The 27,067-nt window shown below is 42.6% G+C and overlaps 5 protein-coding genes across 5 annotated transcripts; 2 read left to right on the top strand and 3 right to left on the bottom strand.

The window, feature by feature from the left end:
* The first annotated feature begins 1,521 nt into the window (after positions 1-1,521).
* Positions 1,522-3,250, top strand: LOC6623117 (uncharacterized). Its single transcript, XM_002046685.3, has one exon. The coding sequence runs from the start codon at positions 1,635-1,637 to the stop codon at positions 3,213-3,215; it is 1,581 nt and encodes a 526-aa protein (XP_002046721.1). The 5' UTR covers positions 1,522-1,634; the 3' UTR covers positions 3,216-3,250.
* Positions 3,251-3,710: 460 nt separating this feature from the next.
* Positions 3,711-4,424, top strand: LOC6623084 (uncharacterized). The gene has a single exon (XM_002046684.4). The coding sequence runs from the start codon at positions 3,736-3,738 to the stop codon at positions 4,360-4,362; it is 627 nt and encodes a 208-aa protein (XP_002046720.2). The 5' UTR covers positions 3,711-3,735; the 3' UTR covers positions 4,363-4,424.
* An 11,883-nt stretch (positions 4,425-16,307) lies between these two features.
* Positions 16,308-19,439, bottom strand: LOC6623250 (transmembrane protein 209). The gene is made up of 5 exons (XM_002046682.4): positions 19,298-19,439; positions 18,891-19,237; positions 17,266-17,927; positions 16,880-17,209; positions 16,308-16,820 (listed from the first exon to the last, which is right to left on the bottom strand). Exons 1-5 carry the CDS (start codon positions 19,318-19,320, stop codon positions 16,458-16,460), a joined length of 1,725 nt encoding a protein of 574 aa, XP_002046718.2. The 5' UTR covers positions 19,321-19,439; the 3' UTR covers positions 16,308-16,457.
* Positions 19,440-19,475: 36 nt separating this feature from the next.
* On the bottom strand, positions 19,476-20,967 carry Or74a (Odorant receptor 74a). The gene is made up of 4 exons (XM_002046681.2): positions 20,045-20,967; positions 19,896-19,991; positions 19,653-19,835; positions 19,476-19,598 (listed from the first exon to the last, which is right to left on the bottom strand). The coding sequence occupies exons 1-4, from the start codon at positions 20,918-20,920 to the stop codon at positions 19,548-19,550; spliced, it is 1,206 nt and encodes a 401-aa protein (XP_002046717.1). The 5' UTR covers positions 20,921-20,967; the 3' UTR covers positions 19,476-19,547.
* Positions 20,968-21,906: 939 nt separating this feature from the next.
* Mip (Myoinhibiting peptide precursor) lies at positions 21,907-26,957 on the bottom strand. The gene is made up of 2 exons (XM_002046680.4): positions 26,664-26,957; positions 21,907-23,083 (listed from the first exon to the last, which is right to left on the bottom strand). The coding sequence occupies exons 1-2, from the start codon at positions 26,744-26,746 to the stop codon at positions 22,450-22,452; spliced, it is 717 nt and encodes a 238-aa protein (XP_002046716.2). The 5' UTR covers positions 26,747-26,957; the 3' UTR covers positions 21,907-22,449.
* Between the last annotated feature and the right edge of the window lie 110 nt (positions 26,958-27,067).

Here is a 27,067-nt window from a genome sequence, read left to right as displayed (position 1 = left end):
CCTCAAAGCAGAAATTAAGCAAAATGTAAATATTTCATTGAAAATGCAGCACTCGTGACAAGAGCAATTAAGCCAGCATATATCATTGATAGCATTTTTAACAAATATAGCTTCAGTGTTGTGCAATTGCCTCGCATATCCTAGAGGCTATAATAAACAATGGCAATTAAGTGCTGGCCGTTTGAATTCTTGGCACATTTATCGTTAAGGCGCTTAATGCTGTATGGTTCAAGAACTAATCTTATGATTTACTAGCGCTTCGGCAAAACTTTGTCCAGGCCGCAATCCTAACTCAAACTTAACTAAAACACATATCTAAGAAGGCCCTTTAATAGTTATATGGCAAAAGCAGTAAATGCATTGGCATGGGTTGAAAAATATGCTGACCCCAGAGCCGCCAGGCAGCCAGCCAACTGCAACTCCAATTGGCCACTAAGCACTTTCCAAAGTCTTTTGCATGCCAGTTCACATAATTCCTGTTGTGATAGTCTCGCTTTCGCCTTTGCCCCAAAATGTTCTAAGTTGTTGTTATGCCCTGTACCCATTAAATGTGTGCATTGTTGGGGTGTTATGATTTTATGCAGACGCATGTGAGCTCTGCCCATTTGTCCGTCTAAAGCTACAGACTTTATATTTATAATATATGTATTTCAATACCAAATGCAGTACGAGTTTATCATTTTATTTCGATTTCTCGTATAATTTTCTTCATATCAATAAAATACTACTTTGACGCATGGGTTTTTGAGCATAACTCGAAGATTATAAGAGCTAGATAGACCTAATTTGTCACGTAGAATTAATGCAGATCTGCATTCTTTTACTTTTTGATAACTCACCGCGTATACCACAAATTTTAATATAAACACTTTGTTGGGGGTCATGATATATATAAGCACCGAAGTTATCCAAGAACACGTTACCCTTGGTATCGGAAAATGGAAGAAGCATAGTTGCTGGTCGTGTTTGAGTAGGTATTCAGGATATTGATGAGGTTTAAATATGTGTAAAGGCAGCTCGGCACTGAGAACAGGGTATTGCCTAGTCGAAAACTGTTTGTGGCCAAAAGCACTCTTACTTGTTGTTGTTGCTGGCGTTAACTTGGTTGCCGTACAAGTTAGGCAGCAGTTTTCGGTTGTTGCGCTCAAAACATAATTAAGTGCTTCACAAGTTGTTAAATATAAGTACGGGCAACTTGTCATAACAGAAACCGTTGATGATGTACTAAGCAGCAATAAATTTTACTTTTATAACAAAACTACAAGCAAAGAAAACTGAAAACGAAAATGGGAATGGAAAAGAACAAGCCAGAAATCAAGTCCAAGCACATAAATGAAATGAAATGAAATGTGCTTGTCGCAGGGCCAACCAGCTCAACAAGTTGCCAAGTTCTTGGGCCAACTGACAGACTGACCGACTGACGACTGTCTAACTAGCTGACGACCGAGCTGATGATGTGGCAATGGCCAGAGCGGAGCGTCAGTTGAAGTTCGCAAGTCGAGCGCAAAAGTTGAAATTAAATCAAACATCAAAAACCCGAGTCGGACCGGTGCCCTACCAAAAAAAACTGAGCGCGACTGGCGCGTTCTACGTCCAGTGGCGCAGTCCTGCAAAGTTGTTCAAAATGAAATGAAATGGGGCAAAGACGGAATGCCGAAAGTGTTGTTACCAACTTTGTTATATTTTTGTTGATTTTACAAAACTGCGGCCAGGCACGCACCCAGCCAGAGATCGGGCCGAAGCTGCCGCAGAGGCGTGATGGATTAGCAAAGTTTCAGTTTAGCGCCCCGCAGCAGCAGCAGCAGCAGCAGCAGCCTGTAAAGGGCTGTGCTGATGGCCGCAATGGGTGCGTTGGCCCTGCAGATCCCCTATATGTTTTTAATTTTGCAAAAATTTATGAAACTTTGTATGCGCAACTGATGCAGCAGCCGCTCTCTGACGGGGAGCAGCATGGGCGTGGCCTGCGCCAACCACAAGCACAGCTGCTTTGGGAAACGCAATCGGAAGGGATTGCAGCTACAACTTCGAAGCCCTTTCATGTGCTGCAGCAACTGGATCTGGATTTGGAGGAGGAACTTAAACACACGACCACAGTGAAACCCTTCAGTGTGCTGGAGCACTTGGCGCTGGAGCAGGAGCAGCAACTGCAGCAGCACAAAGGGCCAAACGTTAGCTTTAACATACTACAGCAGCTCCAAATGGAGCAGGATAGGCTTGTCAGTGGCACCACCACAGTGCAGCCCTTTGACGTGTTCGAGCAGCTGGATCAGGACCTGCAGCAACAGGAGAATGCCTTTGTGGTACTACAGCCAGCAGCTGAGCCGCTGGAGCAGCACAAGACCAGCACAAAGCTGCCTGCGGAGTCCTCACGCGCCAAGGATAGTCAGAAGCGGAAACGCAAGCGAATTCGGCGTCGCCGCAAGCGCATCCGCCGTCGCCGCAAGCGCAAGCGACGCCGCGGCAAGAAGAAGCGCAAGAAGAAACGCAAGAAGAAGGATAAGAAAAAGAAAAAAAAGAAGCGCAGAAAGCCCTCAGGCCACCAGCCCGTACTGGGTCAGCAGGCTCAACTGATCTTTGCCAATCCCACCAAGCAGCCCTACCACTCGCACCACGGCCACTACTCCCACAACTATCCACACAAGCCGATGGCTCAGACCACAATTCTGCAGTTAGTGACAACGAAGCGACCTGTGACCAGCACAAAGGCACCCTTTAGCAAGATCAAGTATCTGCTGCGCCACAACAGCCTGTTCAAGAAGAAGAAGAAGGAGTGGGTCAATCATGTGGGTCACGTTTTATATCCCTTCATCAAGTTCGTTGCCTTTTTCACCGTTCTCAATCCCTTCACACTGGGCGTTTTCCTCTTCACTTTGATCTCGCCCGTCGTCTTTGGCTTTCTGGGCTTTGTTGCGCTGAGCGTGCTGGTGAAACCCTTCCTCCATCTGGTCTTTGGCGTCAAACGCAATGTGGACTACATAGATCGCAAACACTATTTAGCCAACAAGCGCGCCGAACAGCTCAAGCTAAACCTGCGTCCGGTGACCATTCACAAGCACTTCTATCAGCAAAGGCCACTGCATTCCACACCGCCGCGTCATCATCCGCCGCTGGTGGATTGGCGGCGACATGCCACACAGCCGGACCAACGGCGGCACAATCCATTGTTGCCCACAGAACGAACAGCTCTGTCTCAGGAAGATCTGTATTATGACTAGGAAAACACATCTGTAAATAAAGTACATAGCACACAACCTACCAAAAACATTTCTAAAATTCTTATCAATTATGGAATTTTTGCAGGCAAGGCTGTTAACTGGGTCGAAAAAGAAATTCTAAGCCAAACCTATAACCGGAGCCTAAGCCGAACCATATTTTTCCTGAAATATTTAATATTATAGCCAGACTTAAGTACCAAAGCTATCCAATATTTTTATTTGATGTGCAGTCTTTTTGATTGATTGATGAGCATAGTATAGTATGCTTATCAATCTGTAATAATCAATCAATCAGACAATCAATCAATCAGTCAATGACAGCAAGTTTCACATGTGACAAGTCTAGCTATAGAGTGGATGTCAAGTGAAAGAAAATAACCCTTTGTGTCCCAGGAGGAGAAGAGTCTACATTCAAACAGGGAATTTCATTAAGAGTCACTAAAATCTTTGAAACTGATTTTTAAGGCAGTTCCTTAGCAGCTAAAGTTTTTTTCAGTCAAAATTGAAATTTCAAAACCCGATGATATTCCTGTCATCCCATTGGAAAATGTTCGGAATCTTGCAACATCTCCGACTGCTGCTGTGCCTGCACTACGATGCCCTGGCCGTAGTTTGTGTCGGTTGCATCTTTCTTGTTGGCCTCTTGGACTATAGTCATTGGGTGCATGGTTGCGATCTGTTCTGCTGGCAGCAACAGCTGGCACGTGTGGACGATAAGCCAATGGCACTGATGCTGCTTATTGTCGGCTTCAAAATGCTGCTCATTCTAATCTTGACGCTGCTGAGCTACAGGCGAGCCCGACCGGAGCTGGAGCCCACAATTGGGCATGTGAAGCAGCGCTATCGTCGCTTCATTGTGATGCGTCTGTTGGCCGCTCACAATCAGTTCTTGCACGGCGATGAGCAGATCCACCAGAGACATGCAGAGCTGCTGCAGGCCATTCAGCTATTTCGTGCGGATGCGCGTAAACTCTATGAGCGCACGTCGGAACAGCTCAGCCAAAGCATCCAACAGATGCTGCCCGTGGAGGAGCAGCAGGAGCAGGAGCTGTTGCAGATGGGCTACGACAAATACAAGTGCGTCACACAGCTCCGGGAGGTGGACATCTACAGGCTGGTATTGGCCTTGCCCATGTCAAAACCATGAACCCAGAGCCAATAAAGTGCGCTACTCACAGCACTCTAAACAAAGGCTCGATATATGCGTGTTTATATATATGCAGGGGGTTGGGAGCGCCGACACTGGCAACAGCAGCGGAGGGGGCGTTGTGTGTTAACCACAACAATCGGGAAAAATGTACGCGAATTTTTGTTTTTAATTAGGTTCAGCAAGGAATTTCAGCTCATTGCTGTTGCTATGCACTGTAGAAGAAAGTGAGGGGTGCTTGTGGAGTTATCAAACTAATCATTGGTTAAAGACATATTGAGTTTAAAATAGTTGAATGTCATCTTTAAAGTACTGCAGTTCTGCCATGAAATTCAGATCAGTTGCTTCGTCTGGCGGCAAATTGTTAGTAGCTCTTCAGTTTCCATATTCAGCGTAGAGCGTCCGTATCCGAGCCCAGTTCGACATAGGGGCCATTTCCCAGATCTGGAATATATCCAGCTGGGCATGAGACAGTCCCCCGCAGGAGGAGTTTGAACTTATTGCACGACATTCAGTTTAGGCGAGACATCTGATAAAGGCAGCTGTGGTCTTGATTTACGGCCTAAGAATTAGGTGCTGATTCAGATTGATCCCCAGATGCTTTGCCTTTTGATCCATCGTGAAGCCAGACTTGTGGCACCTAAATTCTCTGAGGGCTGTAGCAAACATTCCTGCACTTGGCCATTTTGAATCAAATGTTCCATCTGCCCAGCTCTCATGCTGAAAATTTGATCCATCTTAATACAATGGCTGTGTTCCAAGTGCTTCCAAGGATATGCCCTAGAAGTCTTTTTCTTTCTATTAATCCTTTTATTCCGTGGGCAACTGATTCAATTTAAGCTACGATTGATAGTAATATATAAATTTGGAATTTGGAAGTACGGCTCAGACTTGAGAGGGTATTTCTGTTAATTGCATAATTCATATCAACTTTTTAGATAACTTGGTTCTAGAGTGTGGAGGCGAGGTCTTGAGGTTGTTGAGCAATTATTCGTTGAAAATCGTTTAAAGTTGCGCTCGATCATTTTGTTGCTTAATGCTTTGTTTGCAGAATGCAGCAGAGCCAATATCAATTGAGCCTTGCAATTTGCCAGCGGATTGTTGGCCATAATGGAATTGCCTTGGGAACGTCATTTTGTGTGGCTGAAAACAAGTCGAATGCCATAGAAATACGAGAGAATTGCCGAGAGCAGAGCGTTGCAAATAGAACGAGTAATAATAAATAAAATTGTAGTCAATTCATAAGGATTTTGCCGCTGCAAATTGGCGGCGACGGAGGCGGGGCGTCGAGGCGGAGCGACTGGGCTGCCGAGCTGGGTTGTATGGACGAAAGACGACAGGCGACATGCAAACAACATTCATTCATATTTACCAAGAGAAGACTCACACCGGGAGCAGCATGTCACCCACTCCATCAGCATCAGCGTTCACAATGTGCGTATAAATAACGGATTTCCTGTTATAAAATATTTGTAACGACATTTTATGTATGCCGATTTATATGACAACACCCCACCTCGCAAACCCACCGCCCAACACAATCCATTGTGGAGCAACCACTATTCTCAGCACTGTGGCAGTCAGAAGTATGCGAGAATCTCGCTTGCTCTCTGTCTCTGCTGTCGCAGGCACTCCATCATGGCTGGCAGTTATGGCCATATACATATATACATATATTTATATATGTATATGGTTTTAAGGGCCTGGGCATGGGCATCTGGTTATGGATACATATCGATGTCGATGTCGATGCTGAAACGTCTTTTGGATTGCAGCTGTCAGCATTGCAACAAATTTCATTCGGTTTAATGACAAACACTGCGTAGAGTAACCATTGTCATTGATGCGCAATGCCAGCTGCAGTGACAATTTCATAAATCACACTAGCATATACCATATACCATATATGTGTATACCATATCTTGCGTTCTTTATCTTTATCAAGCATCTGCAACCTGACACTTAAATGATGCATTCCTTGCCAGTTGCTTCTGACTCGTAAATGTTACCCGGAAATTTGCAAGCAATCATTTTAAAATACCTTGTATTCATTATTAATGCGCAAATATTCATTATTAATGAGACAATTATAATCATTAATAATGAATACAAGAAAAGCTCTTCAACTATATATACTAGCATATGGCTGTCATAGGAACGATTGAACAAAAATAAAGTGTTTCTATGAACAACAAACCTTGGCGTTAACAAGTTCTATCATGAACCAAAGTTTACTATAAGCTGTAGCTCTTTGGGCAAAATTGGTCTTAAAATGAGTTCTAGGATCTTACTATATATTGTCTACTATATTATATAACTTTATGTTGTAGTATGGACAACTTCTTTATTTCTCAAAATATTGTGAGCAAATCTGCAAGAGCATATCAAATTGGTCTACTATATAGTTTTGTCTCTTATTAGAAAAAACCGACCCGAAATAAAGCTTTTAGATAAAATCCCTTTGAAGCCATATTCGAATATTTAATCTTCGGCGTGCCAAACACAGGTGTATAAAGTTATGTATAAAGTCTAAAACGCTTGGATTACTTGAGGGTTTTTAGATGTGGCGCTTAATATTAAGCACGGCTCTTTTAGCGAACGCCTAAAAGTATGCTCCTGAGAGTGTGTTGCACACACACACACACACACACACACACACAGGCACATTGCATATCAAAGACCGAAAAGGCGTTGAAGCACAGCAAATTCAATTCAACTACTGTTGCCTAGCCAGTCGAAGTTTGTTATTGTTGTTGTTTCTGTTTGATAAAAGGTCGAGCGAGGGCCGTTGCTCAGAGGGGCGAGGAGAGTAGAGTCGGGGCCACAACAGCAACGGCCAAAACCCAAATAATATTAATATGCAAATTGAGTTTTTTAGTTGAGTGATCTAAGCGGATAACTGTGGCCCAAGACAAGGGCAGCAATCCGAGCCGGTGCTCGGGCGCAGGCAAACAGCAATGAGCCTTGAATGGACACGTAACCCCTGGAGATCGAGAGGCAGCTCAGCCAGCTCGGCAGCCCGTCCGAGCACTTTGCTTTATTGATTGCCCGCTGGTTAGGGCCAAAGGATGGGCACGGACAGCACCGGCAACGGCACCGGCAGCAACAGCAGCAGCAGCAGCAGCGAATAATGCGAGCATATCACACATTTCGATTCAAATGCGACTTGTGAATCAATTGAAATCATATTTTATTAAACGTTTACGGGGCCATTTCCCACAGCCGCGACGGGCAAACAATGCCAGGCACATACTTTAGCCTTGGGGCTCTGGGGCACACAAATCAATGTAGGTTCGTGTGTGCACATTTATATAACATAAATCGGATCAGGATCAGCAGCCAGTGGGCTGGCGTGGCAGTGAGCAGCCGGGCAGCCGCCGGGCGGCACACCAAAAAATACACAGCAAAATATTTACAAGAAGTTTGCTGCAACAAAAAATAATATAAGCCCGAGGCAGCGCATCAAATGCGAGCATAAACACATACAAAAATAAACAAGAGCCTTGTTTGGCACGCCGAAGCAGAAATACCCTAGATAGACAAATATATGGCATATCAGCATATCATACCGACCAATTGTTTGCATAGGAGGCATATGATATGAATCTATGAATCTATATGATAATGGGATTCAGACATGACTACATCTCGTCTCGTCTTTCGATGCTGTTTAAAAATAATTATACTTTCAATATTCGGCAACATTTCTTTCTATGCGTTCCATATTCGGCAAGCATTTTAATAATATCCTTTACAGGGCATATAAACAGAATTTATTTTCAAGTAGAGAGTGGGAGAGAGCTTTGGGAGTGGTTGGGTTGGGGGCGCGGGGTCGTTCAAGTTATGAAATTTGCTTTTCTGCATGAAATAAATTTCCAAAGAAATTGAAAACGAAAAGCGCAGCGCAGCGCAGATTGAAAGCAAACTGGAGACAGACAAAAACTGACAAACAGCCGTGCGAATGTGTAGAAATGGCACGATTCAGATTTCAGTGCTGACGCGCGGTCGGCATGGAATTGGAAGTGGGCGTGGGCATGGGCGTGGGCGTGCCGTCTGGCCCAGTTGGTGGCCCATTGTGGCTGCCGGCTGTGAGTTTGTGCGGCACAAAAAAAAAATGGCCCCAAGGATTTAGCAAATGTCACGCAAACGGAAAGTTGTCGCTGACGATGACGCTGACGCTGATGGAGTTGGATTCAGATACGGATACGGATTCATGCAATTCAAAGCAAACACCGCAAGCAATTGATTTATAATTACGCTCGGGCCGGAAGTGAGCCGCTGCCAGAGCCATTTACCGATTTGCTCAATTAGCCAGCTGGATGGCAAACATGCAACTGAAACCAGCAGCGCTACAGAATGTTAAATGGCTCTCTCTCTCTCTCTCTCTCTCTCTCTCTCTCTCTCTCTGTCTTTCTCTGTTGAGCGCAATTTCCGCTTGGCATGCTGCTCGTTGGGCAATTTTGGTTTTCTTTTCCTTCTTTTTTTTATGTGTTTTCTTTCAAGTTGCCTTCCACCTGTGGCGCAGACGGTGCGTATGCGTAACGTCCCCTCAGCATAATTTGCTCAACTTGGTATTGCCCGCCCCCCTCACATTTGTTCTCCTTTTAATGCCACCTCCATAAAAATCTACGCTGCCCCAACTTTGAGTGTTTTCCTAAACATATGCAAATTAGAATATTTGCATGTGGCAGGATAACAGCGGCGGCAGCATTCCGCCTCAGGCTGTTTCCACGGATTCTCACTGGACGCGGACACGTATGCGGCATAACAAATGTTGCCTCATATTTGTGTGGCTGCAACAATTTTCCAGCCACTCTGTCTAGACATCATTTTAAGCCAATTTGTATTAAGATTAGATAGAGTCTAAACTAAAATATGCTCAACAAAAAAAAAAAAAAAAAAACAAATTATAAAAAATATATTTAAATAAAGGCAAATTTTACTGCTCGAGCGCCATTAAAAAATCTGTAAACTTTTTATGATTTTTTAATTACTTGATATGCGTTTATGGCTTATTTAATTAACGAGGTACATTAACTCAGCCCGAGATTGTGTTCATGGGGCCAGGGCTTAAATCATTGAAGGAAGCATTATGAATTGGTCAGGATACATTTAATGCACGACAGGAGACGTATCTAACCATAAAAATTATGAGGTAATATATATGGCGAAGTCAGCTGTCGCTGTCGCGGTCAATAATTAAATAATTTATAAAAGAAACTTTTCTTTAATACGAAATTTTGAGCAAACTTGAAATCAATGAGCTCTGCCATAAGCCTTAAATATGAGCTAAAGCTTATCAGAAATTATAAAAGATTAGTCGAGAAAGGAATTTGAGTATGGAAAACTTTTCTGTTGTGTATTCTCCCAAAACATTTGCCACAAATGCCCCAATTGTTCCCAGCATAGCAAATAGTTCCTATAGAAACAACATCTAAATTTATATTGTGTGCTTGCATATCAAAGCCACATGCCTGTAAAGGCGTTCAAGTTTAAAGCAAGTTTTTCATTTTTGCCTCAAGTTTACTTCATGCCAAAGCCAAGACACAGACACAGATTGTTGAAGGGATAAGATGTTTCAGCTTCTATAAGCCCATGAATAATTAATTCCCCGGCTACGCACACACACACACAGACAGACAAGAAGAACAAGCAGGCGCGAGATCATATAAACAGGAATTGAAAGAAAATCGAATACGCAGTCCTGCACATGCCTAATCCTGATGTCAGCTCACGCTTGGTGCACATTTTTCGGGACTACTCGAGCCGTTGCCGGCGGCATGTCCGTTATTTTGTTTACAAGAAAACATAAATCTCAGCGCTCGTCGGCCAGTGGGCAGTGGGCGGAGGCTTCGCATCCGTTTTTCGGTATGAGCATGTCTGTGTGCGGTCGAAAGGATTGCCAACGGTTGCCGTGTGAAATGAAACATATCATCACTTCAAGACCCACACATGTGCGGCCTATGTCAGAGGAGCACGTCTGCTCGGGCAACCAAAAAAAAAAAAAAAAAAAAAATAGAAAAAAAAGGTTCGGTTGGGGGTGGGGTGTGGCCGTGTGAGCAGCTTTGGTTTGTACGCGTCAACTGTAAAATCCTTTTTGACATGCCACGAGCAGCACGGGCTGCAGGGGCTATGACTACGTCTGTGTCCAAAGTGGCCATAAAAAATGGGCTGACCCGAGGAGCAAAGAGGTGGGGCCTGCTTTTAGATGAAGCAATCCAATTATAAAGAATTTTAAACTATGTACCGTGAAGAGGACATTTAAAGCGCACACAAGAACCAGGTTATTAGCGCATTAGTGTGTGTCAGCTCAATGTGTGTGTCTCTGTGTGTGTGTGTGTGTGCGAACAAGTTATTAAAAAGGAGCAAAGTTGTGAAGGGCCACATCAGTCAAGCTCTCACACAGCTGGTCTCCATTTCGGCCATGTAGAGAGAAATTGACGTGAAATTTATACGCTGTGTTTTTCGGGCCGAAAGTTGAAGAAAAAATATAGCAACAATCCATAAAGTAAATGTTGCATTTAAACAAACAAACCAAGTGACAAACACTGGAAGCCAAAACTGACAGTGACAACTGGCTGGCTGAATGGGGACGATCAGAACGAAAGGGAACGGCACGGAACGGAGCAGCGAATCGTTGATGATGATGCCAACGACTACGTCGTCTCCCGTTTGCTGCCAAGCAAAAAATAAAAAAAAAAAAAATTGACATAAGCGGATATGTTACACAGCGCCTTTGCGCTAGCTGAGTCGCGGCAGGGGGAGAATTGTATATGCTGTGCCATAGGCAGTGGCTGTATGCGCACTGAGGAGATAAATTAATGCGATTTTTCATGCTACATGTTTGAGTTTGATTTATGCAATTATACCTTCCTCTCACACTATCTCTCTCTCCCCCCCTCTCTCTCCCTCTTTGTCTCTCTCTCTCTCTCTCTCTGGTGATGTACAACTTTTGTCAAACATGTCTAAGAGCAGTCATTTTTTATATTTGATATAAAACGGAAATGCTTACCATGTTTCCGGTTTGTTACCTGCACGCACAATTGTTACATGCCCGCAGAGCTCACCTATTTAGCGTTTAGCTGGCAGACCATAGCTTTTGCTACATCTATTATTCAGCTTTGGGTCAACAATGGGCCGTTGTAAGCTGAAAGCATTCCAAAAGAGCATAATTTTTTAAAGGAAATAAATCAAGTGCGGTTGCTTAGAGATACTTTAAAGAATTATCTTAACTATTAACTATTTTGTGAAATTAAAAAAAAACTTAGTTTTTAGGTTCAATAACTTTTAAGCAAGACAAAAACATGCCAAGCCAAAAATGCAGCTAGACATGAAAAGTCTCAAATGACATTTTGGAAAATCGGTCAAGCAAATATTTTAAGAAATTTTCCAAAATATTCGTAATATTTATCGAAAAATAATCTTCATATTATAGATTTTAATATTTGAGTATGCTAAAAGCAAGCTTAAAGATAATGAAATACAATGTTAATAATTTTTAAAGAGTATTCAAATGTATCATTTTGATATGGTTTAAATTCTCGTTATATTATTTTCTTTGTAAACTGAGTGCATTAAAAACAACCCAAAGGAAAACAAAGCCTTAAAGGAAATAAACAAAAAGAACAATTTTAAAAGATAATTCTTAAATATGATTGAGTAAATGTGAAAATATTTTTTTTTATGTTTAAATTTTTGGTTATCGACTGATATTATTCATTTTCAATCATATATTCTTATATATATATTCTTGATTTTGCTACGAGTTTTTGTTGAGAGTTGTCGTTGTTGAATGACTTGTCGATCTCTCAAGCAGGATTGCAAGCTCTCGATTATAATTGCCTTGCTTACGAGCCCGCTTAGAAACCAAATCATAAAGTATTTATGCCCCTTTATAAGAGTATTAAATACCCAGCATATGCCACATGACAGCAGAAGCATCAACAAGAGGATCAATATGGAGCAGGCAGACTCAACAAGAATTGGCAGCAACGTTAATTTGTCATGGCAGTGGTTGTGGTCAATATACACACACACACACACACACACACACGCATGCACACACACACATGTATACACACTCTCGATATTACACAACAAGTGATTTTCTTTTTGTGTGCCCAGTGCTCAAATCAGAAATCTGTATGTATGTGTGCTCGTACCTGTAATCTGGACAACAAATCCGATTAAATGCAAATGCTGCAGAGGCCCCCAGCCACACTCTATGTGTGTGTGTGTGTGTGTGTGTGTGCCGCACACCAGCGAGTGGCATGCAGCTTAGTTGCGTAAGTTATCGACAACGGGATTGAAGTCCAAAGTGGCCAAATGCAGCATGAGCAGCATCGGCAGCGGTTGCACTGCAGCATCTAATTTGGAGACGACACCTAAGCAGGTGCAGGTGTGTGTGTGTGTGTGTGTGTGTGTTGCTTGTGTGTGTATTCACTGCAGCAATTCGCATTCGGCGGCTTCTAATTATTATTTCAATAGCCCAGCTTCAAGGCACTTTGCGGACTTGCATTAGCATCGTGCGAACGAGCCACTCATATGCTCGGCGGTCTACTCTGGGCCAATAGATAAACTGCATGGCTTAAAACGCTGCCAAAATAGTTGCCATAAAAACTCATTTCGGCCATTAACTTGAACCATCGAGTAACAAGCATCGAATTGGCGCTGAGGACGCGTTGAAAACGAGAAGCTGCTTCAACAAAAAGCAATTGAATGTCTTTGACTAGCCGAAGACTAAATACCCTTACACCATATTCCTAATCACGTTTCGATTGATTCTATAGAAGGCTCATAATATTGTTGACCGATTCGATAAGGATTGTGGATACGTGAGCACATACGCTTCGGAGATTTGATGAAAATATCTTAAAGACAGAAAAGTTTTGCATAAAATACCCAATAATTCCTTTACAGCTACTAATAAAGTGATTCGATTCAAGTAAGATATATGTTTATATAAAATAATGAATGAAGCATGCTGAATTTCGTAAATGCCCAGATTGGTCAAGATATTTTGAAAAAAAAAATCAATTTTCAATAAATATCTAAATTTTCGAACAATTTTTCCTATGGATTATGACAGCTATATGATGGATATAGTAGTTCAATCCGACCGATAAAGACATATTAACTGCCTGCAAAAGAAATTCGAGAATAAGGACACGGATTAAATTGACTCGACTGTTCATATGCTATATGCACAGCGGCATCTTCGTATAAGCTTTATACAGTTCTTGCCAAAGTTATAATACTCTCTAGTAGGGTATACAAAGGAAGGACAGCCATTTTCTATGCCAATTCCTCGCTGCAGCCAGGCAGCCGGCCATGGAGTTCCTGGGAAAACTCACAACTGTCCGCGATTTGGACTGGGCGGCTCGGGTGCTCCAGGGTGGATAACACAAGTCGACGACTCTTTAAAGCTCTTTCGTCTGCACTACACGAATTGCTTGTTAAAAAAAAAAAAAAAAACAAAAAAACCCAAAAAAAAAAAAACTGCGCCAAATATTTGTTGAACATTTAAGCATCGACATTATCATCATTGTCGCAAGTTTGTTTGGCTTCACATCAGAATTTTATGGAGCGCGCACAAATATGAGACAGGATCGAGAACGAGCAAGAGCACGAGAATGTGGGCACAAGAATGGGATTGGAAGTGGACGCAGAAGCGGGAGCGGGAGCGTGAGCCACCTAGACGATGGTAAAAATAAAAATGCCACTTCCGTTTTATTTGCGCAAAATTAAATAAACCGAAATATGGCCAACCATATTGGCGCATAATAGGAAAAATATTTTGTTCATTAATGTGCCCCAAACGAGGAGTAGATGGAAAACAAGTAAAAAAAAAAACTCAAATAAAAAAAAACGCGAAGAACTGTGCCCGACTTGCAGGTGCCCTGGAAGTGCTATTAAAATAGTTCGAACTGAGATATATCTATGAAAATGGAAGCATATTTTTTACAACTCTTACAGGTGAAACAGAGCAGAATATAGTCTTAAGATTGTCTAGTTAAGAATTTCAAACTTTGAAATCTATGAAATTAAGAGCCCTTTATATAAAAGAATCATGAATAATTTTGATTCTATGTTCCATGCGAATAACAGGCTTGAGTGTGAATAAAGAATTATCTGAGCCAAAGTTTATAGTCAAAATATAAACATAATTTACATTTAAGTCTTCTTCCCAGTTATTTAATATATTATTACTAAAGGTCCTGGCGCACAATGCTGAACAGCCCTCTTTTATCTTCCACTTAATAGGCACACACACATAGCTAGGTTTTTATACCCTTGCCAAGTTCGAATTACAGGGCATACGAAAGTAAAAATAAATAAGCAGCAAAAAAAAAAGGAAAGCCGAAAAGTAAAAGCTTTGCCACTAGCCAGTTTATTGTGTACAAACATTTGCAGGACTAAAGCGACGCCAGGACAGCGTGGAGGATGGCAGCATGTTTTTTTTTTTTTCTGGGCAGGAGCTTAGCCCCCACTAAGTGACTGGCCGAATAATATTCGATCGAAGCTTGTGTAAGCAGCCGTAGCAAGGGGCAAGGTATATAGCCTATTGAATGTACCAATCGAAAGGCGTTCAGTTCTTTTAAAGTGTTCACAGACAGACGGGCATCGGACCAGAGCTGAAATCCATCTGCTGCCTGTGTGGGAAGCCAGCGAGCCGCACTAATCAACACAATTACGGTGCAGTCGAAGGAAAACTTTTCTAATTGGATATGAAGAAGCGCACATGCGTTTCCTTAAAAAGAAATTTCAAACGTCTCACGAAACGGCGTCCGACACACAATTTGGCAAAGAAAATGGCGAGCGACAGGAGCAGCAGCAGCAGTTCCATAGGCGTCGCATGAGACACCGAACCCCAGCGCCGTGTACGCTGAAATGCTTTGACAAATTATTTTTAAGCCAATTTACAACTTGAGAAAAAGTATCAAGAAAACATATCACCCAACCGAGGCGAGGGTGTGTGTGTGTGTGTGTAGGTAAAGCAAATATAATGCGAGGGATAAAAGTGTAAAGTTGACAACCCAAGCACATTACTCACCCGAGGTGCCAGCTACAACGACGGCATTAAAATAACCAACCAAGCGATTCAACGTCAAATGAACAAAGAGCTGAAACAGAAAACAGCAACCGGAGCGCGTTGCCTGAAATGGGCATGGCCAAGAAAAATGGTAATGCGCTCCTCTGTCCGCGCCCGAGCAGGCGACTCCAAAGCCAAAGACAGACTTAAGTGTATGCAGCCGGAGGTAGTCAACGAGTTCATATTGTGTGTGTGTGTGTGAGTGTGTGTTGGCCCAGCTCCTTCATTCGCACGCCTGGCTAGCTCCACTTCCAGTTGCACATGATGCCAGCTGTTGTTGGCCAAGGAGCAGCATTTTCTCAACGCTTTTCTCAAGCTCAACAAAATGACGACACTCATTGCCGGAAGCCATTAATTTTGTCACTCTGGAGCTGCTGCAGCACATGAGCCGCAGTCGTAGTCAGTGCTGCTCTCTACGTGCCGGTGTCCTGTTTGGTGTAACGGCCATTGACCAGCACAATATTGAAAATCATGAAAATGCAATTAAAGTTGTGCACCTGCGCGATGGGTCAGGCCCAAGCGCCCACACACACATTCCCGTTTTGGTGTGTGTGTGTGTGTGTGTTGCGGCATTTGTCCGGCTGACTTCGGCGACGTTCGAGGCATAAGTTAATTGTTGGCAAAGCGCAGACCGCAGTGACCGCAAGTACAACAACAACAACAACAACAACAAGAAGAACAACAACCATTACACCACGAGCAATAACGGATGGTGCATGCTCAAAAGTTCACATGACACTTTGATGATGATGCATTGCGGCCAGCAGCGAGGAGCAGTGGATAGCCGCAACTGTTGTGACCGCAAAAACCGCGTACATGTTTACAATTTGATGTGCATGTGTTGTCTTGGCAATTGACTTAATAATTACAATGCATAATTTAATAGCTCAATATATGTTATGGCTAGTCGGGCCATCGAGTAACAATAAACGTTAGAAATTAAAATATATATAATAAGCGTGGCGGCCATTGCTTTATGGCCAAGTCAATTTTTCTCGCTGCCTCATTCTTCGATTACGCACATTATATTGATGCCGCTCTTGCCCAAGTTAACACCCTCGAGTGCCGATTCCTGGTGTGTGCGCATATAAATCAAAAACTGTATGATAACATAAAACAAATTGTTGCGATCGTAGGCGCAATTGTGCAGCTCCTTTTCGCTGATGAAATTAAATTTGGGCTTCAGTTGATTGTTGGTCACGAGTATGGCGCAGTGTGCTTTGTTATTAACCGCATTTATTATGTCCTTGGTGGAGCGTTTCTCCTCGCGTATGAGCACATAGCGCGAGTGGAATGGCCGTCCGCCACCCTGTGGCAGGGGCATCAATTGGCTGTCCAAGTAGACGCAGAACAAATGAAACAATATCTAGAATGGGCAGGTGACATTTGATTATATTGCAGATTCCAGGATGATGTCGCACTCACTGCAGCGTCCGTGGGCAGATGCTCGCCCCACACCTGTCCGTTGTGTGCATTGCCCGAATTCCAGCGGTAGTCGCCAATGCAGGAGCCCTGCGATAGATCCCTAATGCGCTGCACCAGATACTCCTGGTTGCTGAAGGTGTCCAAAAAGGGCAGCAGTAGCGGCAGCATGGGTGCACAGCTCTGCACAAACTGTTGGTTCTCTGCCATTTTGCGCAAACGCTCCAGACCGACGGCGCCGATCTTAAAATCGCTTAGGCCGCGCTGACGGAACACTTCGTCCATATGATCGATCTGCTTGACTAGGCGCTGCAATATGGTTGTGGATATCCACTAATATCAAAGAATATTAAAATCCTGGCTCATTTAGGTAAGCTCCCGGCACTTACATAACGCAGATTGCTTAAGTATTGCGACAACTTGACCGTCGAGATGCGCTTGATGACCTCTGAGTTGCTATCCCTGAACTGAAGAAACCCAAAATCCTCAATCGAAGAGGGCGCATTCTCTGTGGAGGCTACAGGCGCCGGTGCCAGCTGATAGATGGTTCGTTTCAGCATATACGCCGCATTATTGCAGTAATTCCAAAATGAGTTTCCCGAATCCATGGTCTGCATATTTGATGTATCGGCCAGCTCGGCATAGCTGCGTTCGCGTTCCCGTTCTGCTCGTCTCATCAGTGCCGGCAGCTTGCGCACATCGGTTGGAAAATCGTCACGACAAACTTCCGCGTAGGGCGACATATAGACAGACTCATTGCTCACATTACTGGTGTTCAGTGAGTTATTCGCGCCCATGGATCGATTATACGATTGATTATTGTAAGATTGATTGTGAAAGGATTGATTGTTGAACTGCTGTTGCTGCTGGTGCTTCTGTTGCTGGTGCGGCGTGCGCATCGGACTAGGACTGCGACGTGGTGACTGCGTGCCCCAGCGTGAGTCCTCAAACGAAGAATGCCAGTTGATTATGGGTCCCGTATCCAATTCATCACAATTCGGTTCGTAGGCGCGTGGCTTCGACATATTGTTCACAGTCTTGAATGTATTATCTGAATGCATAATAAAGATTTCATTGTATGCTAGTGTTTCCCAGGGAGCTGTGCATCTTTAACTTGAAGCGAGACTGCGTTTATAAGGACATCTTGAACAAGGGTCATGTCTGAGTTAAAAGGATGGTGCATCGGCTTCCAGAATGAGCTGGGCTGGACTTTTAGATGAACTATTTGTTGGTCCTCTGCGATCCCGAACCATTTTTTGGTCTCGGGCCGTGTTAAAGAAAACTAAGATGCTTGAGAGGAAACGCAGATAGTAAGCAAGTAATGCTGGATCAGAAATAACCAAAAGCTCCTGGACTGCATGTGCAATGAAACGAACCGAAAAATATCTGGACATAAGCTAAAACTAAATTCGGAATATCACAGGCTATTCAAGAGGAATTTGCCGATGTTGCCTTGAGAGCGAACGATTGTTTCAGGGAGGGTTTTGATCCATATGTTATAAGTGAATCTTTGATGGCAGGGAAATGCACTGCGTTTCTGCATAAATTGCGAGTGGGCAAAGAGTTCCAATTTCCAATGTCAAGTCCAGAGAATAATCTTAAGGATTGTCCAGTTTTAAGCAAACCAAGAGAAGAGCTGGTGTTAGATCCTTCACATTTGAGAATCGACATTTTTGAAATAAGCTTTTCTACTAATCCTAGATGAAGTGCTTTAAGTTTCCTTTTCCATATGGAGCTGACCCATATTCCATCCTCAGATGGTATGTCAGATCTTTGAGATTTAAGAAATGAGAGCTTTAAGGCGAGGGAATAGAAACTCAGTGGAAAGATCTGTAAATTGTGTGTTCCAGTGAGAACTTCATGGCACGTTCAAGTGGTTTATTCACTTATAAAAAAGGCTGAGAGCGAATTGCAACAAATCCCGTTGGCCCAGTGAGGAGCAGAGTTGAACCAAGTGTTCAGAATGCACTTAATGCTACCAAAAATAAAGTCATACATAAATGCAATCGCTTACCATTGCCTTCGTCCAGCAGACAGCGCTGCAGCTCCGTAACACAAACCGGGCCGCTGTCCATCATCAGCCACCAGATGTACTTGCCGATGCAGGCGGCGGCGCTCATGAAGACGCACACGGCGAGTGTGTACTCCGCCTGGTACCAGAAGGTGGTTCTGGCCGAGAGGCATGTCTGCCAGAGATCAAATGATATCAATGCCATCATGATTATGTTGATGAAGCCCCATTTCAAATAGTTTTTGGCCTCAGCACGCCGTCGCCGCAGCTCCAAGCTCTCGCGCACATTGACACGAGACATTTGCGAGTTTTGTCTGGGCTGTGCGACGGGACTGCGATAATTTGGCGAGCTGCAATTAATTAAGCCGTATACATAATCATGTTTTAGTTATTAATTCACTGTACTTTACCATTTATTGCTAGAGAAATTCATGTTTTAAGGCAAATATAACAAGGCGTATTTCCTAAAATATAATGCCGTAATTTGGCGGACTTAAGAAGTGTGTACATATCAAAAATATTTTATTTAATATATTTCTATTTTATCGATATGCTGTGCGTGTGGTCACTCTACAATTGCATTATTCTTGCAAAGCTGGCTGCTATGAAACCATATGTGGCGCGCGCCAAATGTTGAATTTGAAATGTATGCGATGGGCCTTAACGCATCGAAGTTAGAAACGTAAAGTACGAGAAAGCACCTTGTATTATCTGAAAGTTTAAAGCACTAATTAAAAGAAGCCTTCAAAGAGCTTTGTAAATTACTTTTAGTACAGCGACCAGCGTAACGCGAAAATACTTTAGGCCAGTTAGGTAAAATGGACGGGAGTTAATCTCGATGGCCATTGTGACTAGCTTCATGAGTTTCACATTTTCTTGAGCATTGCTCGACTTGTAGATCACCTGCTCCCAGTCACAGCAGTAGTACATGACACTTAATTGATCCGTCTGTGAAAACAATTCGATAAAATCAAATATTAAGTATAAAGCAGGCCAAGCGGAACGCACCGTTGCATAAAGAATCGAGCCGAGCATGCCCAAGGCGAGCAGCTCACAGAATTTGGCTGTAAACCAAACGATATACACAATATTACCCGCTGGATTCTAGAGAAAGAAGTGTAAGTGTTGGCCTTAATCATTTTGTATTTTATACCCACCGTATAAGCCTTGAAGCCCATGGCACAGAGTAGCGCAGCGCTGAACGCAAACATTATAAATATGCGAAAACTGAATTCCAGCTCCATTTGCTGGCCAAAGCGATTCAAAGCAGCATTTCGCCGCAATATCTCGATGAGTGCACAACGATACTGAGCTGCTATTTTAGCTGGATGTCCGTGCAACAGCAGCGCCTTGGCCACCTGCTTCAGATCCCGGCCGAGCAGCTCGTAGCGTGCATTCAGATGCATCATCAGCTCGCCCAGAATATTCAGCTCGCCAAAGATCATCGTTGTAATTATAATGCCCACCCAGTAGTTGGCACAGATCAGGGGTATATAGTACTGCAGCTTTGTATTGTCAAAGAAATAAACCTGCTGATAGAGCATCTCTCGTCGATGGTAGATAACATTCTGCACGGGCACCAGCGAGAAATTGAACAGTGCCATTAAATAAACCACTGAGTTGAGACGCGTGCCCAGCATCTGACGTTGGATGCGTGCAAATCTCACTGGCTCCGTTTCCTGGCTCACATAGATGTCTGCATAGAATTTCTGCAGCAGCTGCTTGAACGAATCCTTCGTGGCGGCCAGCTGAAAGCCGCGTATCTGCATCTCGAACAGCACCAAATATGTCGGCACACCCGTCAGCATCTTATCAATATCGTTGCGATAGGCCAGCACATAATGCATGTCCACCTCGTTGTGCTCACAGAATATGATAAATCCGACAAAGATTAGCAGCCGCTCTATGAACACCATACGCCGACTGGCCCCATCCTCCAGCGGCCAGGCAATATGATTGAGGCGACGATACATGGCCAGCGGCCAGGGCAACGGCGCCGCCTTTCCATCCCGGAGTCGTGGCTGATAGCGCATGGTGGAGCTGTCCTTTCCGAATGGACTGTGATCCACTCAAGACACGTTTACACCTGTATTTATACCTGACAAACTAACTAATAAGGATTTAATTACTGTTGAGAACTAAATTGCACTTAAATAGACATTCATTATTCACGATTCGTATTCATATTTAACATTTGCTTTGAAATGGTCATGAAAACAATAAACAATATTTGTTGTATTTATTATTAATGCCAGGTGGCAGGCAAACTAATTAATGAATTAAAATTTAAGAACGTTTCGTTAATTTCTCTTACAAACTTTTAATTTATTTGTTAGTTTTCAGCAAAAGTCGAAGATTTAATACCCTAAGAGCCAAATGAGAGAGAAGCTTTATATTCCACCGATTGTTTCTATAGGCGATATAGGATATAGCAGACCGGCTTGATATACATGGTAATGCTTGTACTTACTGAGTTTGAACGATATTAAAATAATTATGCTGTTTCCATATACAAATAATTCTGGACTTACGAGGCCTTATCCTGAGTCTGAAGCTATAACCACTTGAGAATTATAAGAAAAAAAGCGACAAGGCTAACCAAACCAGTATTGACCCCAGCTTAGTAATAAATTTGTACTAAACAGGTCTTTAAAAGACCCTAATCTTAAGAACTTCCTTCTTTACCGATTATTTTCATAATAGTTCTATGATAACAGGATCCGATCTGGCCGACTCCGTTTTATTGGCATGGCCTTAAGTCAGGCACCGGGTAGGGATGTTCCTTTCCAAACAAGAGTATAAAAAGCTTATACGCATAAACTTCAAACCTCAAAGCGACTTTAGAAAGTCCTTCGATGGGATATCAAGAGCAAATTAAAATAGCTATTGCTCTTCGGAGTACATTCAGTTTTTGACACGAGCCCGAGCTCGATTAAATAAATTACTAATAAAATTAATAATAAATTTAGAGCAATAAATTGAATGATTTTCTTTAATTTATTTTGATAATTGAATTTATATATATATATATATATAGTAATTGCCATTTGGTATGCTTTGGTATGTATACGTATTTAAAAAATATGCACAATTCGTTAAACTAAATTTAAGTTTTCTAGATTGCACAGAAATGTGTGTATATATACCACTCTCTATATACGACTAGCTCGGGTAGCTCGGCTAGCATATAGTTAATGCTTGGTTATTTTTATAATACTGGACTAACGAAAACACATATTTGAATACACAAGTACATATGCAAATTACAAATGCTTTCATTATAATTTAGTTTAAAGTTTCTTTTTGATTTTAAACGTATTTGTTTTTGGTTGCTGGCGAGCGCTTTCATACATTTTCGGAATTGACCTCCACTTCCTGCCACAAGGATCTTAGAACAGCGAGAATCTCAATGGGAAAAGAGTTGCACGTACTAGTTCATTTTATATGTTATATATATATAGATATTGTTATACACAGTTAGGTTTTGCTAGTTATATCATATATTATGTTTGTTTGTCTCCATGTTTCTATTTGCCTATATCGACTGATCGGAGCTGTGGGCTTAGTTGGCCAGCGAGCGCTTGCCCCAGCCCGCGTGCAGCTTCTGCCATTGATCGCGCTTGCCCCACATGCCCTTCAGATTGTTCCAGGTGGGCTCGCGCTTGCCCCAGGCACCACGGAACTTGTTCCAGCCCTGTGCCTGTCGTCGCTTGCCCCAGGCCACGTTCATGTTCTTCCAGGCTCGCTTATCGATTGTGTTCTCAGCGCTCACATCTTCCGACTCCTCATTGGACTGTGCCGGCTGCTGTTGCCGCTGCAGCTGCTGCTGCTCCTGATTGCCACTGGCCAGCCGCTCAAAGGTGTTCCAGTCAATGGTGTTGGTGCCGTCGGTTATGACCAGCGGCACAAAGTGTCCCGTCATGTATATGGAGTCATCCACTTCGAGAGGACGCGGCTCATTGGAGCGCTTGCCCCAGGCGCTCTGCAGCGACTGCCAGGCGCGCTTGTTGTTGCCGTAGAGCTCATTGTCGTCCAGCTGCTCCAGCACCTGGTCGGACAGACCTGTGGCGGCCAGCTCATTGTTGTTGCCGCCGCCGGCTGCGGCCTGACTGCAGCTGGTGCGGCACCAGAACAGCAGCAGCAGCAGCAGCAGGGCCATGCCGTGTGTCCCACCACAGACGCAGCTCTTCATTGTCCTGGCAAAGAGCAAAAAAAAAACAGAGAAAAAGTGGAAACAATTTAAAAAGTGTATAAGTTAAAGCCGCATTGCGCATTCTCCCAGGGGGCACTGCGTGTGCTCATCGCAATGCTTTGTTTTATTATTTTTTTTTTTTTTGCTTTCGGTGTGCTGGCAATCATTTCCGCCCACGACTCAAATTACAGCAACAAGCGTAACGATTTAGCTAAATAACCACTCTAATTGAAAGGCAATGGGGCGGCCAGGCCGGGCCGGGCGGCACTCAACTCCCGACGGTGGCCAAAAAGTTCAGTGTCAGGCCGAATGCCAGCCTGCTGCGTTAAAAGCCAACAACGCATAACAGTTACAATTTATGGCCTATTAATGTGTTGCTGTTGCTCATGCAAGTTGCTGAGGTAGCTCGCGGCAGGCGGTAACAAGTGCGTTGATAATACGCATACGCCACGTAGTACGCACGACTTGCAGCTCCTTACGAGCTGCACATGTGTGCGTGCACTCATCGCGCCTTAAAACGATATAATGATAGCAAAGCTTATGTTTGCTCAACAGCTTAAGTGGCTGCGAATTGCACTTGCGGCCACTATTACCACAACCGCAACGCCCTCCGCCAAGCAACACTTGGCCAGAAAAGACAATGTGACGCTAAGCGGCTTCACATTCTGTTCGCACTTGACGCTAAAGAGGTTCAACTTATGCGTTTGCATGGATATGAAATACATAATCGCTTAACAGCTAAGTGTACAGCAAGAGAACTCAGTTGCAGGGCATTTGTGTACGCGTATACTCTACAGCAAATAAATTACGAGCACTTTAGATGCTCTTTTCTGTCAACTTAACCCACATTATACAAGTGACTCTTAAGTTCTAGCAAAGGTTAAGTCCTAGTCTGACAAATATTTATGTTTTTCAAGAGATCTGGACTATTATATCATCTCTGTCTATATATATGGAATCGCTCGAAATATTAGTTCTTGCATGGAAAACCTTTCTGTTCTTCAAGAAAAGTTATCCTACATATAGGCAATATTTTTTCATATCATCTCTCTCGCTCTCTCTCTCACTCTCTCCTCTTTCTCTCTCTTTCTCTCTTTATAGAATTGCTCAAAAACGTTTGATCAAGCTCATGTACACAACACTCTATTTAATCAGTTTACTTTCTCGCAGGACTTTAACAGGAATCATAAAATTATTCCTATGTCTTAATTCTATAAGATTATTCCATTTTCGACATGCCAAAGCTAATCGCTGTTTAGTATTTTAGTTTGTTTAAATAAAGCAATGAAAACACTTTGATTGTATTTTGAAATTAAAGAATGATATTTATCGAGTGACCTTTTGAAAATTGGCATGGCCCTGCGCTGCGCTCTTTGCGAATCTCTGAAAAGTTGATGCCAACTGAATTTGGACAACATTTGCCATATCCTTTGGCGGGCTAATTAAGCCCGTTACAAATGTAAGCCGCCAACACAGAAATGCTTTTTGAGAGGACGAAAAAAAAATATGAATCATTACAGGCCACAAAAGTCGAAAGCAGTTAATAGTCCAGACTAGGGAGGAGGCGTGCGCGCGACCAGATGGGGTTGCCGTGTTGGCGGCTTTAGTGGTATCTTATCTGGATGGGCGGCGATTTGATGATGCTACCACTTTGTTGCTTTATATGGGAGCTGAGAATTGGAAAGTTAATTGGCGGCAGGCGGTGTGGCAATTGCAGTTGGCCAATCTCCTGGCGCTTGACTCTTGACTGATTGTTCGTTTGGCTGGTTTTATGTTGTCTTACTTTGCATTTAATTTGTGCGCTTGTCGTTGATTGATTGACGCCCAGATGAAAGTTTTAGCGGCTTTGCGTTAAATTATAATAGATAGCACCATCGCTTCGATAGGGCACGCATCAAATTTTATGACCACACACAAAACCGGGCCAAAGCCAGGCCAAAAGCAGCAGCACGTTTCGCACAGCTTGTAATTGAAATTAACTGAAAATATTTATGGCTGTGTTAAAGGCTGACATGCCAGCGCATTGCGAATGCGGGCCAGATCGAATTCCCGTGCCAAGTCAACTCGTGTCGAGTCCCTCTATTATTCAGCAGCTCTGTGCCTGTCCAGGCATTATTCATGGCCCTGTCGCACGGTGACAAGTACAGGTACTTTTGGGCCACCGAGCACATCCTTAACAACAGCTCCCTAAATATATATGTATATATACGCCCAATGTATATATACAACGCATTTCGCGAAACATTAAACATTTTGACGGAGGCGTGTATTTCTTTTTCATAGCGCCTTCTACTCAAGCAGGCTCTAACGCCAATATTTGCCAAAGGCTGCCATTCGCCTATAAGTATTTTGTTTAAATAGGCATCCAGTGCCAATGCGTCCTCCCACGTCTCACGTTCGACGAGTGTCATTTGAATGAAAATCATGAGCCACAACACGAGCCGAAAACTCGTGAATAAACAAAATATCCACAGAAGTGCAAATAAATTTGCCATCGAGTGCACAGAATTTTTGGGTATGCTCAGCTTGGGTTCTGTTCTATTTAGCATAAACCCAATCTGTCCGCCTGCTCTCCTTCAAGATCCCAAGATCTGCTGGCAGTGCATATGTTATGCTGGCAGGACTGGCGCTGATGCCTTCATCTTTTGACTGCCTAATAATTCAATTTCTAATGCGCTCGGCGTTTGTTTAAGCCAACAAAAACTCGTCTATTATAAAGTGGTAAACATATTTACCCCAACCGCCTGATGGCAGCTTTAAATATTTGAAGTGGGCTCCACTGGGCTAATGCCTAAGTAAATTCAGTTCAATCAATTGTTTTTTTTTTTTGTGCATGTGAGAAGCGCGTAGAAAATAAATTTAAATATTTTGAAAATAATTTCTCAATTTTTCACTTGATTTTCTGAGAGCAGCGAAAAGTGAAAATGGTTTTTAAGCAATAATTGGAATGGAAGCTTATAAAATATAATAATATATAATTTAAAAAAAAAATGAAATATTAGCTATTGTTATTATATTATGTAATATTATTATGTAATAAATATTATATACTTCTTACTCATATCTTCCTTCGCAAAAAACTATTTATTTTCAAAATTGACGCTCAAGAATTGTTTTTCTTTATTTTAACTTTAACTAAGTAGCTTTTCCTCTAGTTCGATGCTCAAAAAGAATTTTCTATTATATAATTTATATAATATATTATAAGGGAAAATTAAAATGAACATTTAGAAAAAGTTTCTTAGCATTTTTAAGCACCTATTGAATATTAATTTTGTATTAATTTTATTCCGAAATATTATATTAAATATTTTGTTGGTATGCAATTTCCACATGCACCAAAAAACATGCTAAGAAAGTTTTCCTTCTAAATATAATTTATTAAGTTTAATAATATTTGTACTCTGCCCAAGTGCACAAAGAAGGGGACTTAAATTGTGTTTTGCTTTTCTAATCTAATATTATTTAAAGATAAAATATTTGTACTCAACATTCTCAAACACCGACTAGTAAATTCATTAAATAGAAATTTCGTTAAGCATTGGCACCTGCACAAAAATGCCCTTTTATCACAATCAACTCACCTGTCTGTAGTTATTTTATTGTATTTGAATAACAGGAAATGTGCTTTTGGTTCCGTTTCTGTGTTCGCCTCGCGAATCTGCATACGCGCGCGTCCCTTTTTTTCGTAGCTGCTTTTTTCTATATATATATATATATATTTGTGAGTAATGCACGTGAAATGACTTTTATAACTGAATTTGTGGTGCCGCTGGAATTCAATTAGTGGACAAATAGGCCGACTGGTGCTGCACTGCAACGGATTGCGACTGGGTTAGCGACTGTTCTGTTGCCGGGATGTCTGCGCAAACCTGTTGATCAACTGTTAATGATACGCAGCACGGTCGCGACGGTCGTTTATAAATCAAAACGGAAGCGAATCGTGGCAGACACGAGCGTACGAGCGCACGAACCAGATACGCACACA

Source organism: Drosophila virilis, chromosome 3, assembly GCF_030788295.1.
Source record: "Drosophila virilis strain 15010-1051.87 chromosome 3, Dvir_AGI_RSII-ME, whole genome shotgun sequence".
Lineage (NCBI taxonomy): Eukaryota > Metazoa > Arthropoda > Insecta > Diptera > Drosophilidae > Drosophila > Drosophila virilis.
This window is presented reverse-complemented; position numbering and strand designations above follow the sequence as displayed.